The 18,498-nt window shown below is 36.5% G+C and overlaps 1 protein-coding gene across 5 annotated transcripts in view; it reads left to right on the top strand.

Annotated features, from left to right (window-relative positions):
* COL19A1 (collagen type XIX alpha 1 chain) overlaps positions 1-18,498 on the top strand; it is a 183,385-nt gene that overhangs the window by 62,472 nt on the left and 102,415 nt on the right. For 4 of the 5 annotated variants that reach the window (XM_052673086.1, XM_052672996.1, XM_052673312.1 and 1 more), the window contains exons 11-12: positions 3,647-3,700; positions 7,569-7,613. In XM_052673086.1, coding sequence (XP_052529046.1) covers positions 3,647-3,700; positions 7,569-7,613 — 99 coding nt within the window. The remainder of the gene's footprint in view (positions 1-3,646; positions 3,701-7,568; positions 7,614-18,498) is intronic. The other variant, XM_052673238.1, reaches the window with a different exon arrangement.

The following is an 18,498-nucleotide window of genomic DNA, read 5'->3' on the forward strand; positions in this document are numbered from 1 at the left end:
TCTGAATTCTTGTGTGTGAAAGCAGTTTATGGAGCGAAGAAACCTCTGACTTGGACAATTTATTTGAAAAATATGCATGCTTTATGTATTTAAATATAGACATTGTGGTAGTCATACACTGTCAGCACATGCTAACAGAAAATTAAAAAGGAAATAAAGCCAATTGGAGTGTTCAGTCTGGAGTAAGGAGCCCCGTGATCATATTTTCTGGAGCTCTGAGCTCGCCTCTACCTGCACATTCATTAGTTTGTGTGCCAAGAACTGAGGCTTAAATTTTTAATGTCTAATATTCAGTATGTTAACTTCTAGGTGCCTGAAAGGCTAGATGTCAGACTTGTCTGAAAAACAGGAGGGGCTGGAAATGAAGAAAATTAATGCCTCTTGAAATCAGGTTATGTCATTCTAATAGGGCTGTTTTCATTTGGACATCTCTTGAGCAGCTGCATAGAAAAGCCTCAGGAGCCCTGCCCCCTGGGAGATAAGGATACACAAGCCCTCTGACCAGCTCTCACTCCCTTGGCGAAACTGTGGGATACCTGACATGCTGAAATTGCTGAGGAAGCAGAACAGAGGAAAGGAAATGAATTGTCTGAGTCCCTTCTTCATAGGATTATTTTAAGGGAGAATCTTACACTTGTTCACATGGATTCAATTTGCATGAAGGAAAAATGGGCGTTTCATTAGGGCCTTTGCAGCCTGTCAGTGCTTAGCATTTGTTAGTTCAGAAGGGGCCAAGCAGGAACAAAAGGATCATAGATGCAGTGAAACCAAAGTGTCATAATATTTAGCATAAGCTTCCTGATGTAACCATTCCTGAAGTTTCACAGGGTGACTCCTGAATATATCAACTGAGTATGTTTTTAAATAATTAATATTTTTTCAGGTGGTTTCAACCATTAACATGAGCCTGCTTAGAGAAACAAGGAAATACTCCAGTAGGTTAAGGAATATGTCACCTAATGGAGTATAATCTGTGTGGGATTGTTAATTTATTAAAGGGAAAAGTCTGACCCTGTTGGTGGCTCTTGACTCGCTCTGTGTTGTTACGAGGGGAAGGATGTTGATAGAGCCTGCGATAGTACATTGTTGAACATTCCACTGCATTTCTGCAATACTAAAAATAGTTGTCCTCATTTTAAAACACCAGACTATTAGATTATTCCAAGGGTTAGGCATACTCAGGGTAATGGAAGGTGCATACCCATAAATTATCAGAAGAGTGAGTACCACTTAACCATCCTGATTTTACTCCTATTATTTCCTTGTTGGTAATTCTGAGATAGCAAATTTATTCTGTAAATCAATCTCCTTGCAGTGCCCAGTAATTGTAAAAGAAAAACTGCTTATTCCTCCTGCTGAAGAAATATCTGCCTGTTGGCTTTTTTATTTTATTTTTGCAAAACCCTGTATGTAAAATATGTATCTGAAATATTTTAAAGTGATTCTCTTCTGCATCCATGAGGAGAATCTCACAAAGTTCTGATGTATTTGACTATAAACTGTGCTAATGCCTAAAAAGTTTTAAATAGCAAAGCACATTCTGAGTCACTGATTCCTTTTTTATTCTTTGTTAATGTGGTACCTAATTCATATTGGCATAGTGTTGCATAGTGTAGATACCTGAGCTGTATGAAGTATATTCGATACTTGCATTTTGGATTAGGATCACATTTTTCTGGTTATTTATTTATTTATTTGAAAGTCCTTTTCTTTTTTTCGTTTTTCTTTTTTTTTCTTAATAGAGAAAAATAGCAAAATATGGAAGTCAAAGTATAAAAATTCTCATAAAAATAGTGTGCATTCTGGGATAGCTGCTAAGCAGATAGCTATTGGGAGCTCATTGTATCCTGAAAACTTTCAATTAGAAACTGTATCCTTGGTTTTATAGGGAGTTGAAATGCGGGTAAAAACTTCAGGATCAACAAATCATAAATAACATTGAGAACCCTGATTATGTGTACACTGAATGTTTCCAAAGCAGTTACAACATCAATCATTTCAGATTTAATGAAAATCAGTATTGATGCTGTGGGAGATTATTTGTGCATTGTTGTGTGAAAGAGTCATAATTTGTAGAGTGCTGATTAAACAGTGCAAGACAAAACATCTATGCCTTGTGTTCATAGAAAACAAGCAAGGAAAAAAGATGTGAATATGCAATTTTTCATCTATTTTATAGTGATTCCATGTAATAATGAAGATAAAATATTGTCTGGTAACTGTTCGACTGCAAGGAATGCTTTTGAAATCACATATTCATATTGTGAATTTGGAGAAAATGAAGGAATAAGGATTACTTGTGAATATTAATTAGAATTTTTCCCCATCGTGACAGCACTTATTTTTACAGAAGGGAAATGTAAGAAAAACGTTAGATATTGTGCCATGGGTGGAACTATAAAAATGTCATTTTTAACAATCTATTTTAAGCTATATTTTAATTGTTACATGTCATGGGTGCTTTGTACTTATTTGCTTTGTTACTTGCATCATTTTGATGAGTAATTGTTCTTTTATTGGCTCTTTGTGCTGTTCAGAGAGACTGGAGCTTTTCCTTTGTCTCTCTTCTTGTTTGTGTCTGTGAGGCATTTATCTTCCACTTGGCTTGGAATCAAACAAGTGAACTTTCAGAACTTTTTGTTGCTGAGCTCTGGCTTGGCTAAAAAACTATTTGGGTGGTATATAAGTTACTCAGGGAAACTTCTGTCAAGAAACTAAGGCCCATGAATGGAATGCAGATAGCATTTGATTTTAGATTCCTTTAATAAGTCTTCTAAGCTTCCACTTGAATTCATAGGAGTGTGGATGAATTTATCTAACAGAACTTAGCATAACAACTTCAGATTTACTGAGACCAATGTACTTCACTGTGGCATTTTCATGGTTCTGTAAATGGAGATTAGTTCTTAGCTTTCAGTGGTGTAGCCTGGCTCTCACTAGCTCTGTAACTGTCTAACAAGCTTTGCTAAGAAGGAATGGAGAAGGAAACGGTTGAACCAATTTCAATTCTAATTCTAAATGCAATATTTCTAGGTTTTTGACTGTACTTCTTACTTGTTTATGTTTGGATTTTCTTGTTCTGCTTGTTTACTTTGTTTTTTTTTTTCTGCTAAATTAGTTTTAATTCAGATGCTGAGGATTGCATTGAGCAGGGACAGTTGCCTTTTAAAAGTATTTCTGATGAACTTGTTTCTATCTATGCTCAGTTGCAACGCAACTCCTACGCATCCAGTTTCTTGAACAGAATTTAAAAATCCTAATCGAATTCTTAGTATTCATGAGAAGTGCATGAGGAAAGTTATTTGAGGAGGAAGAGTTTTACAACTGTAGCAGCTGTACGGGAGAGTTGCCGTGCTTTTGCAAAACATGAGATAGGAGAGGTAGTAATTTAACAACATAATCTTTTCACTGTCAAAACATTCATAACACCAGCGATTGTTAACTGTCTGATATTTTGGAAACGAAATGTATTATAAGCAAAAGCAAGACAGATATAGATGGTTCTAGAAATCAATTAAATGCTTCTGAAAAAAAGAGTAGCAGTGCATCTCTAAACGTTCTGGTGGTTTGTTATTTCCTCTCTAGATTTAGCTTAGCCGTGACCTAGAACTGAAAAAAAATGATGGTTATGTACATTTTATTTCAGGGGGACACTGGCTTAGTGGGTGCTCCTGGCATGCCTGGTCTTACTGGTTCCAAGGTAAAAAAATAAAAAATAAAAAATAAATAATAATAATAATAATAATAATAAAATTGTATATATATTTCACTTTTTGCCAGCTCTCCAGTATTTACCTACACTGTATTTGAATGTTTTGAACTTGTAGAGCACAACAAAGGATCTTCACTATCAGCTCACAAGAGAAAGGACATGAGGTGCAGTGGCACAGATGTGCCTGCCAGTGTTACTTTGCATTAAGAGCAGTTGCCTCTGTCTCAGTACTGTGCAGGGTCTTTGCAGCCACCAGATATACAGATTCAAGAATCTGATATTTGAGCCTCATGATCTCAGCAAAATGAAATGAGGGAAGTGCTGCTTCTTGCACTCTTCCATTTTTATCTTTTACTCCTCCTCGGAGGTGGAATACTGTAGGAATGATAGAACTTGCAAAAAGATGCTTGTGCATTACAGACTTTACTGATAATATTTGTTAAAGATGCCCAACACTTACCATGATCTGATTTTCTTTTCACTAAGTAGGAGCTATGTTTAATCATAAGTGTTTGGAATAGAATCCCAATGTCATGTGTTTCTATCTGACTAATTCCTATTAGAAAATCATATGTAAAATGGTTTTGCTGCTTCGAAAAATTAAGGGACTAATGAAAAAAAAAAACCATGATTATATTAGAATTTCAAGTGTTGATAAGCATGACCATCATGCAAAGGGATGATTCACATATCTTTAGGGCAGATATTTCCTGCAATATGGCAATAAGCAAAGGAACATATTCTCTGCAGATGAGGTAGCTAGCATTGAGTTTCACAACAGACTTACCACTATCAATTTATGCATTCTAAGCCAGGATCTTATTGACTTACAGTGTATTTAAATAGTGATAAAAATTATATTATGAGTCCCGTATTATGAAGAGGAAAACAGTGACTGTCTGTTAAAAACATCATGTGAAGTATTTAGCTTACCACATAAGAATTCAGCCACAAAAAGGAGAACTCAAGTCAGTCTTAAAGGTGTTATTTTGCAACATTAGTGTTTTGTTTTGAAGCATCTTATCCTTGGCTAGTACGGACTAATATCTTAATGCTCTCTCTATGTTTTCTGTTGCTACATTTCTTATTTTTTTTCTAATTGAATGTGGCAATGAAAGTGAATATAAGCAAATAATCTGCTATTGTGAATAAAGTAAACCATACATTTGACTACACAAGGAGAACATTATGCTTGGTATTGGTGATCTGAAATGTTGTTGTGTTTTGGGCCTCTTCCACGCTTCTTGAGAGTTGTGGAAAAACTGTAGGAGGTTCAGCAGGGACTGTGGAAAACATGGCCTGTGAGGTGAGAATCAGAGCACTAAGTTTGTTGAGTCTGTCAAAGAGACACATTAAGACTGTCTTGCAGTTTTAAGGAGCCAGGAGAGCTGATTAATCTTCAAGAGCAGCTTTGTAAAAGTTGAAGATCGGTCTGCTGGGGTATGCCAGCAAATGTGCATGTGTGGAAGTGGAAGCAGAGTTGAGCTACCCAGTATGAATATGGAAACATTGAAAGAAACAAATAGAAAGAAGGGGACATACTCTTTAGTAGGATCTATTGTGATAGAGGTGGTTTCAAACTAAAAGAGGGGAGATTTAGATTGGCTATAAGAACAACGTTTTTTTTTATGGCAAGGGTCATGAAGCACTTGAGCAGGTTGCCTGGAGCGATGGTGGATGATCTGTGCTTGGAGACACTCAAGGTCAGGCTGGACCGCGCTCTGATTAACCTGATCTATCTGTAGATGTCCCTGTTCACTGCAGGGGAGTTGGAATAGATGAGCTTTACAGGTTCCTTCTAACTCAATAATACAATTCTATGAAAAGAATATCTGATAGTCCTGCTGTTTGACAATGTAGTGAGAAAGGCCAACTGTGTGTGGGTTGCTTTAGCAAGATTATGGCTAGCAGGTCAGGGGAAATGATTATTTTGCGCTTTTGTGACTGCATCTGTGTCCAGCTTGAGGCTACTGGGTGAAGGAGAGAGCAGTTGACTGAGGTGACCCTAGTGGGGGATCACAAGGATGGCCAGGAACCGGCAGACCACAGTATATGAAGAGAAGCTGAGTCTGTTCAGCTGTAAGATTACATAGTTTGGAAGGTGGCTGGGAGTAGGCTTTTACTGCTATTTGCAAGTAATGAGAGGGTGCAAGTATCCTGTGCGAAACTTATCAGAGGTGGACTGTGAAAGGACAAGGCCATGGATACAAGCTCCAACCAAACAAATTTTAAGGCTGTTTTTTATATGATGGATTGTGAATTGAATAAAGACAGAATTTGTGATCTTATAAATGTGAAAGCTAAATGAAAATTCTCTGTTCTGTTTGTTGAAAGTAAGTAGAAATTAGCTATGTTTAGAGGAATGGGAAACAGAGTAGAGTTTGCATACATTCAGAAATTTATTTCAGCAATTAACCACACATTTTTAGGTAAGAGCATCTGGAAGGTTACTTTACGAGATCACATTTTGCATGCTTTGTCTTGGTCATGCTTCTAAAACTGACCCCAAAAGTGATGAATGCCTCAGTAACTCCAGCTGGGAAAAAAAAAAAAAAAAATTAAAAGTAAAAAAAAAGTAGGGATGAGCTACTGCAGGCACCTCCTTCAAGTCCAAAGCTGTTTGATAATCCATAAATCTGCATGTCTCCTAAATTTCAAATTTAATTCCCAGATACGTACCAAACAATACTGTATTGATTAAACAATTTGGCAAATTGTTGCTAGAAAGTTTGCAAGTTGTAGCCTGCTGTTTTAGTTGACCTCATTTAAACCTCAGACTTCTATATATGGAAATGAAAATCTCTGAAGGGTGAAAGAATGTTTAGACATTACTCAACTTAATTTTTTAAAGTAATTTAGAAAAAAGCCATATGCTATACTTCAGAAATTATCCAGTCTCCTCATTTTCAGCCTGTAGAACTCATGTGCATTGTACTGAGCCAGTGACACTGGCATGAAAGCATGCAAAGTGTCCTTTGCCGGGTGATTTAAGGGAGAAAGAGTATAGGTGTGGAGTTTGTTTTGTGGTGGTGTTGGGGTTTGGTTGCTTTTTTTTTGCTTTGTTTTGGTTGTTGTTGTTTAAATTATGTAAGTTTTGTACTACAAGTATATAATTTTGATTGTATTTCTGTTGTATGTCTTAAAAAATGGACAAAAATATGTTAATAAAGATCTGAAAAAAACAGATACTGTTCTTTTAATGCATCCAAGCCTCAAACCATTTGACAGAGACATTAGCATAGTAAGATTGCTGCATTAGCATCTTTTTCTGAGGTAAAAGTTATCAAATTGGAGCATTATAATAGGTCTTTCTATTGTAAGATCATTTAATAAAGAATTCATTCTGCTGCAATAAGCTGAATTTGAGTTAGCACTGCAAATTGCACTCCTATTATTTTATAGTGTTTCAATTAATTGGAAATTACCAAGTAGAAGGGATGGGTTTTCTTTCAGTAAGTTGTATTTGGATCTTTTGCTCAATTGGGGTGGGTTTTTGAGGTCTTCACGGCTGACTAGGCATATTTAAAAATTAACATGAAGGAATTGATAGGAATAAATATATTAAAGCTGATTCTGCAGAATACCAAGACTGTAACGAATGGGTTTAGAATCGACAGTTTAGAATTCTTAAAGCTAGGAATATCCATTTGGTTGAATGAAAGAATGATTGATTATTAAAAAGCCATGGCAACTTTTGTGGAGGTTTTATACATTTTTGAATGCAAGATTATCGTTACCCATATAATTTCTTGTGTTTTGTTCCCATAATAAAAAGTCAATGTAATACAAATAATTTTAAGAAATGCAATACTTAGAAGAACGTTTGAGATACTATTTGTATTGTTTTGTGTTCCAGGGTGAACATGGCCTTCCTGGTAGTAAAGGTGAAGAAGGTGAAAAGGTAAGTTGTTCTGACCATGTTTCTTATTTTTCTGTTTTAATGTTCTGGTATATGACAAACTAAGTGGAGCCTCATTCGGAAGGCATTCCTTAACTCTTTCACAAATAAAACTCCTTTTTTTTGTGTGTCAGTGATTTCTGAAAGGCTTAATAAATAAGCAGTTATTTAATATTAATTACTATCATCAGCACATCCTTCGGAATCATGTTTTTTAAGAAAATATCCAATAATGAAGTCTTACAGAACCATAACCACTGGACTCCAGTGGTGTCTACTGCTACTAAATTTCTATGGTAACTAGTAAATGTTTATTTATACTGTATGGAATGCATGATGAGATGATGTAGGTATTTATAGTACTTGGTTGTTGCCTTTATAAATTACAAATGCACTTTATAAAGAACGTGCTGAAATATGTTGAATGTAATTACCAAATGTTTTACATTCTTTTCCTCCTAAAAACATAAATTCATTACCATTGAAAATTTTTCCATTTCTTGTAGCATGATAACTGACAGCTAGCTTAAAAAGGTTAGTTTTTATTGATATGCTTCTGCATACCGATGCAGTAGTTAACCTGATTTTAGTCTACTGAACATGTCTGACTTCAGCCAGAATGACATGATTGCTTGGCCTCACAGGATGCAGGTGCATGTACCTCTTCCTTACTCTGCCAGTTCTGTTCCCTTCACTGATGGATTGACAGATTGTTTTAAGGACCTTATTTTCCTAGCTGGAGTAAAAATTCCAAGTGCAAATTATAAGAGAAACTTTTCCCTGTTTTTCAGCAGTGCGTATCAGAAATGGAGCCTGAAACTGTTTGTTGTAATTACAGATGCTCTGCTTTGGTCAGAAATAGTTGAAAAAACATGAGTGTTAAAATGTGAATTAGACTGGCCTTTGGAAGGCTGTCTTAGGTGACAGAATGCTGGTTTGGGTTGCTCTAGGTGGCTCAAGACAATATTCCTGCACAACTTCAGATGCATAACAAATCATCAAAGACAAGTCTGTGTTGAGGGACAAGTGGATGGGTCTGGTCTAACTTAGCTTGTGTGATAGGAATTGAGCTAAGAATAACAGTTTGTAGTTGAGCTTCATCTCCTTAACCAAATTTTACTTGGTTACTGATTTATTAGTAGTGTTTTGGCTGATTTGGTTTAGGCAATGTGATTTAAGAATGCATCTTTTCTCTGTGTCTCAGCTCACTGTCTGAAGAAGATGCAGAAAATCATTTCTACTCAATGTGTGTTATATATTCAGATGTTTATATATTCTTAAAGATGAGGGATGAAAGATGCTGAGATTCAGGCAATATTCAGAGTAAAGAAAATGGCGAGTGGGTGAATTAAAGAAAATGCAACGTATTCCTGCTTTGTACATGGGTAGATATACCTCCCCCCCACCCCCTGCTGTACCCGTGGAAGTGTCAGCCAGCTTTCAATGTTGATATTTTAAAGAAAATGTGTTGTTATGGTTTAACTTAGCAGATTTAAAGTTACAGAAGTTTTTTTTAGGAGGAAGCATTCTAGTAACCAGGAAGGAAGAAATATCAGAAGTAAAAGTCAGCATCCATAGCAACTAACGTTTATCATGTGAAGATTCAGTCTAAAAAAAGCACTTGTTAAGGTTGAGTGTTTCTAGCTTCATAGACAGATCTTATTTCCTCCACGGCATCGTTATTCATCAGTTCTGTAGGACTTGTTGATTTTTTTTTCTACTCATAATTGCTCTGCAGCTGTGCCGTGCTTTCCTTGAGCTATATGAACAAATTGTGTTTGGACACAGGCACATGGATCCGGCTGTTGCTGCCACTCTCTCTGCTTGATTTCCCTAACACTAAGGCAGAGATAAAATGACCAAATGACTGACAGCAAGGTTTTTCATATGTGGGAGCTGAGTCAGCACATTTTAGACTTTTGTCCTCTTCAAATTCAGAAGCTAAGTAAAAGATTCCATTTAAATGTATTTCCAGTTTAATAATACATTCAGCTGTTCTTCGAAGAAAAGGAAATATACAAGCAGAAGAATCCTTTACCAAAAATTATCTGGGACAGTCTCATCAGAAGCTTTATATCCTGATATGTGAGGAGGGAGCATCTTTTAAGGTTACATAAAGTATCTCTCAGTTTGGGCTGTAAGTTATTCACTTTGGCCATAGTTTAAATAATTTTGCATATTCCAGTTGTTAAACTCTGGTATAAAAAATGTATCAGTGCTCTTGTGTCGTGACGCACTGTCCCGAATAAAATGTCTGTGCTACTTTGTGAGTGACAAACATGGTTAAAAAGACTGGAACTTAAAATTTGATTTTTACTAATGAAAAAAGCGCAGTCAGATCTTGCACATCAAAGAACAGGACGGTGTTTGTTGTTTTGCACTGTACCTTGAGTGGGTTACAGCTACTTGAACATTAGGTGTTTGCCATTTCTAACTCACCGCAGGTAGAGCTGGTGCAGGACTGGTGGGAGAACACTTCGAGGAGAGGCAGCTACCAACAGCAATTCAGAAACCTAAAGTAGCACTGAATGCTTTTTGAAGGAGGTTGGTTAAGGGACATTCCTTCAATTGAGCCCATTCACCACATCAAACCAGTTGATTTTCGTCTTGATTGTATTTTCTGTTTTGTCTGAGGAAGCTTTGGGGATGTCGTGGGCAACTGAGGCAAAAGTGGTTGTATGTAAATCAAAGATACAGGAGGCATCTTTGATTCAATATGCTAAGGGTGATTCCTTCAGGCTATTAAAAGGTTTCTTTGCCACACGTGGGGCTCCTTCAGGAATCTGGAATTCTTGCCTTCGTTTTGTTTGGAGGTTTTTTTTGGTTTTGTTTTTTTCCATTTCAGATTGAACCAGTACTGGCATGTACAGGTGTTAATGCTGCATGCTTTCCTGCCACAGGAAATAATATACTCTCAGTGTAAATTTGTTTTAATCCTCCTTTATATTCTATTTGCTTTGTGTTAGGCAGCCAATGTCATAGTCTCACAAGATAGTGTTACAACTGGCAACAAAAGCACTGGTCTATTCTTCTATAGCATGACTGAAATCATATACACTGAGAGCAGTTTTAATTGATTTGCTGACAGGAAGGAAGATTATACTGAGTGAATCTGTCCTCCTTCCAATAATATTCAGAACTGTAAATGTATGATATGAACTGTTAGTAGCTGGAAAACAGCCTTAAAACCCAGAATGTTTTTGACACATCAAAGATATAGCCTAGCAGATTAGCATCTAAAAAAAAGGTCTAAGTACAAAGTTCTATTTGTAGTTGAGAATAAATATGGTTTGAGGGGAAAAAAGTAGCATCCACTTGCAAATTTGTAATTTGCAAATTTGTGATTTGTCTGTGGATTATTTGGATGCGAAACTGGTGACTCGTGGAATCCTTATAGTTGGAAGGACCTTTAAAGGTTGTCTAGTCCAGCTCCCCTGCAGCGAACAGGGACACCACAGCTAGATCAGGTTGCCCAGAGCCTGATCCAGCCTTACTGTGAAAGTCTCCAGGGATGAGGCATCCACCACATCTCTGGACAACCTGTTCCAGTGCCTCACCACCCTCACTGTAAAAGACTTTTTCCTTACATCCAACCTATCCTCTAAATCTATCCTCTTTAAGCTTGAAACCACTTCCCCTTGTTCTGTCACCATAGGCTCTGCTAAAGAGTCTGTCCCCTTCTTTCCTGTAGCTCCCATTTTAGATACTGATCAGGTCACCCCATCTCTTCTCTAGGTTGAACAGCCCCAGCTTTCTCAGCATGTCCTAGTAGGAGAGATGTTTCATCTCTCAAATCATTTTTGTGGCTCTCCTCTAGATGCGCTCCACAAGGTCCATGTCTCTCCCATACTGAGGAGTCCACATCAGATTGTAGTATTCCAGGTGAAGGCTCACCAGACAGAGCAGAGGGGCAGGATCACCTCCCTTGACCTGCTGGCCACACTTCTTGTGGTACAGCCCAGGATACAGATGACTTTCTTGGCTGTGAGGGAGTTAAGTCAGGCAGTTGCGAATGAAAAAAACTAAGATGTTTGAAAGTACTGTCTGCAATACTAATGAAGTAGTTCTGTGCTACATAGTATTGGTAAGGCTTCAGTGTAAAGGCTGTTGAAAGGAGATCACCAAGAATAACTAGTCTGTATAACACATAGTCCTGGAGAAAGATTAGTTAGCATAGAGTCAGCTGAAGAGAAATATGTAAACTGTCTTCACATACATAAAATTACTGCGAAGAGGAAGGGAATGGCATATTTCCTATTCCTGACACGGGTAATGTGCAGAGTAACAGGCTGGAGTGCAGCAAGGAAGATAGTAGGTAGCCAGTAGGAAAGAATTCTTAGTTTCCAAACTGATTTCTTACAGAAGTGATTTCCTCTTATATTGTTTTGCACTTTTAACCTTAGTTCTAGAAAAAGGAATGATAAATAGAAAGACTTATTTATTACAGGAGATCAGATTGTCTCATAAGACTTTTTTATTTTCTGCTAATAGTATCAAAACTACTCAGTATATCATTTACACTGATTTCTAATTAGATCATCACAGAGAGCAGCTAGGTGGTTTTTTTTTTTTCATTATATATACTTGCTTGGTATTAATGCTTAGCTAATGCTTTTCCATGATAGGACAGTAAAATTCTGGAGCAGGTTACCCACAATCATTGTACAGCCTCTGATCCTGGAGGTTTGAAGACCAGCTTGTAGGGGCCTGATCTAACTTCACAGCTGGCTCTGCTCTGAACAAGAATATGGACCAGGTGTCTCCTGAGGTCACTTCAGCCTCAGTTATCTGGTGATTTTATGAGAGTGCCGAGGAACATGATACTTTTCTGAATTGTGACGTGAATTCACAATATGAAACTATGTGGAAAAAAAAAAAGTGTCAGGGATAATTTTAAAAAATATTGGGGGGTGGATTGTGAATATTTATTTAATTCAGACAGTGGATTGGGAGAAAAAGCTGTCAAATGACTCAGTGATTTTTATGCACATGCTTTGCAATTTTAGGTGAGAACTGGAATAAGTTATAGGCAGAAATTTTTAAGCTTCACTTTTAATACTTGTTCGGAGTGTCATATCTTGGGGAGAACAGTGCTCTTCCTCAAATAACTGATCACTTGTCAGCTGGTGCTCCCTTCCTCATAGAAGCTGGACTGTCTCTTTGGGTAGTGAGTGGTTGCTTGGATGATGGGAATGTATGCACTCCCTGAGATGCTTTAGTTTCGTTTGCTGAAACCCTATAAAACAGTTCATATTTAAATAAAAATTCTTGTAAAGTAATTTGATCTACATAAAATCTAAAAGTCTCTTCAAAAATTTAAGCACAAAAAGATAATAAGAGGATAATTTTCATAGAATCACAGAGTTGCTCAGGTTGGAAAAGACCTTAAAGATCATCAAGTCCAACCACGACCTAACCGTACTACCCTAACAACTAAATCATGTTCCTGAGCAAGGGACGTGGTTAAACTTACAAGTTTATTAGTACAGTAATTACCATGCTTCTGTCTGCTCACGTTGTCATGGTTCATTCACACAAGCTCTGCCAATTCCAGTAGCTGAATTTCTGTTCTTGCATCTTCTAAATACATTTTTACTTACAAGGTGAATCTTCAAGCAGTACTGCATATATAAAATGTTAAAAAGGAAATGAAATACAGACTAGGCTTATGAAAAGTATTACATGCAGAGAATACCTATTATAATACAAGAATTTGCATAGCAGTAAAGTTCCTTGTGTTTCCACATCAACTACCTCACAATCCTCCAAGTTTGACAAAAAGCACAGAAAACCCAGAATCGCAGCTTTTAAAGCCAGGAGAACCGTATGTTTAAAACTATGTCGCAAAATTTGAAGCATCATTTAATGACTCTGTGCTTACTCTAAGTGGAGAAAAACCAAAGTCCAGTAAATTAAAACAAAGGCAGTTTTAGCTGAAACATGGGAAAGAATTACTGCAATCTAAGTACCTAATTATAAATATTCTGTTTCACCTAGGTAGCACTTGTGTCTCCAGCAGTCACTTTCTATACTGTAATTGCCAAATTCTTAATATACTGAGGCAAGATGTTTAAGTGCTTCAGTTCAGCTTAATTACTAGTTTAAACCCCAAATGGACCCATAGCAAGGTCTGAGAACTTGAAAACCACACAAGTTGAAATATTACTGTTGATGTGGTAATAAATACTGAGACCAATGGAGTTGTCCTTGATGCCTTTATCTCAATATCCTATTACCATTATGGGCATCAGTAGCACATATTAGGAAACGGAGTTAGATTTTTATTTACTATTATTATTGTTATTATTTGTTTCGGTACCTGATGCATGTGTATCATGCGGGAATTGGAGATGGCCCTGAGCCTGTTAATAGGTCGGATAAATGATCTCTAAAATACTTTTTTTTTTCCCCCCCCTCTGATAAATCTGTAATTTATCCTTTTTAATCTCCTGGTTCTTGGTTTTTTTGGTCACTCTAGCTAGTGTTCTTCAGTTCCCCATTTTTTCATCTTCTTGTCTTCTTCCTTGGTTAGAATAAATATTCACTACAGCATACTTCATAGCTACCCTGGAACTCCAGTGTTAAGAAACTCTTGGAACCTGAATACCACATAAATTTTGTGATAATATGGAATCCTGTGTGTAACAGATCCATTTTACTGGGAAAAGTGTTGGCTGAAAAGGCAGCACATTTTATACGTTAAGTATAGCCAAGCAAGTATAAAAGGATTCTTGCTAAGAGACAATACTGATTAAAAAGAGCTAGGAAACCTCAATTCCTCTTTCACTCAGCTTCAGAATACTGATATACATTCCTTGTTTCTGTTTTAACTCAGAGAAGCAGTTACTATGTACTGTTCACTTATGAACACTTTGGTAAATTGATTATTTTACCGCAACTCTTTGATACTTTTCAATAAATAGAAAACGTACATGTATTTCACTAAGGAAAGCTTTGGGACTATAGCCATAATGAGAGTCATATGTTATTTCCAAAGTTTCATCCTTCAGTCTTTACTTTTTGTATGCTTTGATTCTGCTTTTGCCTGTGTATATATGCAAGAAGAGAGAGATAATCTGGGGCTTGTCCAGCCTAAGTGTAGAAAAAATTGTCATCTGCTTCATTTTATTCTAAACGCAGGATGTTCTTTGTATATATTTACTATTTTGTGAAGCTCAATTTGAATTATTTCAGGAAATAGGACTTCCTCTATTTCCTTTAGAAGAGAATTCCTAACAGACCTTAGTGTCAGGAAGATTTCCTGGAGGCTAACATTTTCTACTTCATTCTATCACACCTAATGAAATACTCCTTCATCTTGCATTCATTCAGAAAATACACAGCTATGCACTTCCAGTATGTCTCCTTGTATAGTATAGTCTTTCTTTTTTCTCCCCAGTCTTCAGTAAGCATTTTTTTAAATAAACATAAGTCAGTGCAGAAGGAGTCAGCTTTCTTCAGTTGATGTTAGTAAACATTTTTTTTTGCTTGCTAATATTTTCATGTTGGTACCATAAATCTCAGTGATGAAACCAGTCCACATGAGACAGCTAAGGTACTGAGGAAGCTTGCAGCCTACTTGAAAAATAAAAGTTATTGGTCATGGGACAGAAGACAGCAATGGACCTGGAAAGTTTATAATTAAAAACAGTAAAGTAAAAAATGACAATTAAGAGGAACAGTTATTAACTCTCCTGTATAAACTTACAATGCTGCTGTTTATCAGCTGTAGTAGATTCTGCTTCAAATAGTTCAGCATTTCTATATATACTACTTAGTATATACTTACAAATTCTATATACTACTATATATATATTCTATATACTACTTACAAATTCAGTAAGCAAATCTGGGTATAAATGTGGCTGCTGCAAATAGAAATCTGTTATTTGCTATGATTTTTGGAGGAATGGAAATGCATTTTGCATTACAATCTGATTCCAGTTCCCTCATTTTATTTGGATGGTGACGCAGTCAGTCCCAATTTGCTGAAAACATGGCTCCTTGCCTTTGATATCCATAAAAACTATTACTTTGTTTGAATTTATGTATTTATTTTTAACTATGTTTATTTAAGTCCTTTAAGATATATTTATTGCAGTCAAGGCTGAATGCTTTACCACTTGTATGTAAACATAACCTGAGTTTTTTCATACTCGACTCTGAATGCTGTAGAGGGAAGTATCAGAATTCTCTCCCTCTCATCTTGTAACTATCTAGCATACAATTCACATCTTTTAAACTTTGGGGGGAGAATATTTTTCCTTTTTTGGGTTGTACTTATTGTTTTGCTATGACATCTTGAATGGCACTTCAGAATATTTTTTTATTAAGTCAAATGAAGTTAGATGTTTTCTACAGGACAATCATCTCGATTAATGGGCATGAAAATGTTTTGCTATGACATGTTTTTATCACAAAGCATATTATATACAATCACAGAGAAGCCTGTTCACAGATATTTTAGGGGAAGAAGAAAAGCATATTTTTAATTCTACAAGTTCCTACCTGTATTAAAAGAAGTCCTACTGACTTTCATCCTACTAAGCTCAATGTTACCAGAGCTTGTCCTATAATTCTGGGGCATTTGGCTTGATGTTTCTCTTCTTACTGCTCTTTCTCTTTGAAACAGGCTTCATCAGTACTGCTTGTTGGAAATAGTCCATAGCTTATCATAACTCTTTAACTGTGCCTGAGAATTGTACAGGGAAGTGTTAATTAGCCTGATTGAAATGTCTGCAAGAGACATTTACAGCTGGGGTCTATCAGTTTATTGATACAGATGACCAAGTTCCAGGTCCCAAGCTATATCACTGTTTAATTTACTTACAAATACCCATTTGGTCAGATTAAAGACTCATCTAACTCAGCATCCTGCTGCTAATGGTAGCCAGAAGGGGTGCCTAGGGAAAAGCATGAGGACAAAGTAAAGTGAGTGCGGTGCTTCTCCCAGTACGCTCTTCCAGCCTCCAATTATTTCTGACTGCAATCTCAGCCAAATGTGGTTCCAGTGAATTTAGTAGCCTTCAATGGACTTATCTTCCATTAGCGTATGCAGTTTCCCCTCAAATTCATGTAAACTTTAAGCATCTGCAATATCCTGTGTTGAGGAATTATGCTGTTTATCCTTGTGTTTGAAGAATCACTTCCTTTTGTTTATTTGGAAACTGCATCCTGTTAATTTAATTCAGTGTCCCCTACTTCTTCTGTTGGAAGATTCCTTTTCTCCTTTTCTTTATCAATCAGAAATCAATAAGCATCTATTATGCATCCCTGAACTGTCCCTTCCCAATTAAATAATAATTTACTTAGTATTGCCTGCTGTGACAACTGATCCATGTTTGATCTTCCTAATGGTTGCATCTGAGTGGATTTAGTAGTGTTTTAGTAGTGTTGCAAGGTTTTGAGATATTTAACTTATTTTTAGTACACAAGTTCATATGAAATTTTGATTTTAGATAACTCTCATAAATAGCTGAGATCGTTATGTATACATTTAGGAAGTCACATATCTGTACAGAAACTAATAATCTTCAGCCTTCTGTTATTTCTTCTTCTCAACTTTTTCTGTTTTACTGTTCTGGTATGCTGCAGTAAAAGAGAGCTGTTGGTCTCACGTTGTATTTACTCTTGATAGCAGAGTAGAAGGGAGACTTGAGAACACATTCATTTGTTTGTTATTAGTTAAAAGATTGTTACCTCCTGAAACACAACCAAGCTTTGAGCTCAAATATATCTTTCCATATGTAAAAGTCTGTGATGTGCAAGTGGAAATGAAAACATCTTTTTATCAGCCATAGTCATGATTTCATAATTTGTAAAACTAAAATATTTATCTTGAAAAAGATTCATAGTTTCTTTGAAAAATGCAGAGCTCTGCAGAAACAACCAGGCCTGCTCTGAGCAAGGTAGCTGGGGTGTCGGAAGCACTGTAGATTCTGTAATGTTGAGAGGTAAAGCTTAATAAATAGCAAAAGCAGAGTGCCAGGCAACTTGTGTGTACTGTTTCTGTTAACATTTTTGTGTTACTTCTGTGCTGCCCTGATTGTCTCTGTGAAGGTATCCATGAATGGAAGTCTGGATATCATTAAAGCTATTGATGTTCAGAAACATGCAATAGTTTGAAAATTACTAAGACTGCAAACCTTTTCAACATCATTTTTGATAAATGGCAATTAATAGAGAAGTAGTGTAACAATTTTATCTATAAGAAGTGTTGCACGTTTGGCATCTACAAATGTGTTCTGGAGGTGCCAAGAAATGTCCACCCATAGTGGTAGAGAGCACAGCATCATCTTCTGACTGCACAGATATGTTGAGGTCCTAGTTTCCATTTAATAACTCAACATTACCAGTGAGTTGAATGTTAAGGTCAGGGCACTTTTGTTTATGGAAGAGAGGGTAGAGGTGGGCATGGGCTTTGAGGGGAATACTTAGGGAAAACAGTAAGAATGGGCAGTATATATAAGTATATTACTGAGGAAGATGGAGAAGGTTGACAATAATTTAGGAGGAATAACTCAGGAGTTACATCAGTATTGAAATAGGACTGCTTTAATGGAGGAACAGCTACCTCTTCCATTTGAGTGCCCTGCCTTCCTGAAGGTATAAGCCTGTATTTGGGCTGTAAGAAATAAATTTTACTCCATTTTGGAGTCAAAAGTATAGAATTTATGGTTTCACTGCTTTTCATCAACTTGGCTAGTAAATTGTCTGTATTCTGTGATGAGTGGAATGTGACTCATGCTCAGCCTGTGCCTTTGGTTCACCAGAAACAGGAGTCATTCTCTACTGCGGCTAGGTTACCTTTTAGTTCAAGTGATAAAGCTTATAATGGTGAATTAAAATATCCTCTTTTCTGATTCCATACATCTCTTCAGTGGCAGAA

The sequence above is a fragment of the Tympanuchus pallidicinctus genome, unplaced genomic scaffold (assembly GCF_026119805.1).
Source record: "Tympanuchus pallidicinctus isolate F22 unplaced genomic scaffold, pur_lepc_1.0 scaffold1, whole genome shotgun sequence".
Classification (NCBI taxonomy): Eukaryota; Metazoa; Chordata; class Aves; order Galliformes; family Phasianidae; genus Tympanuchus; species Tympanuchus pallidicinctus.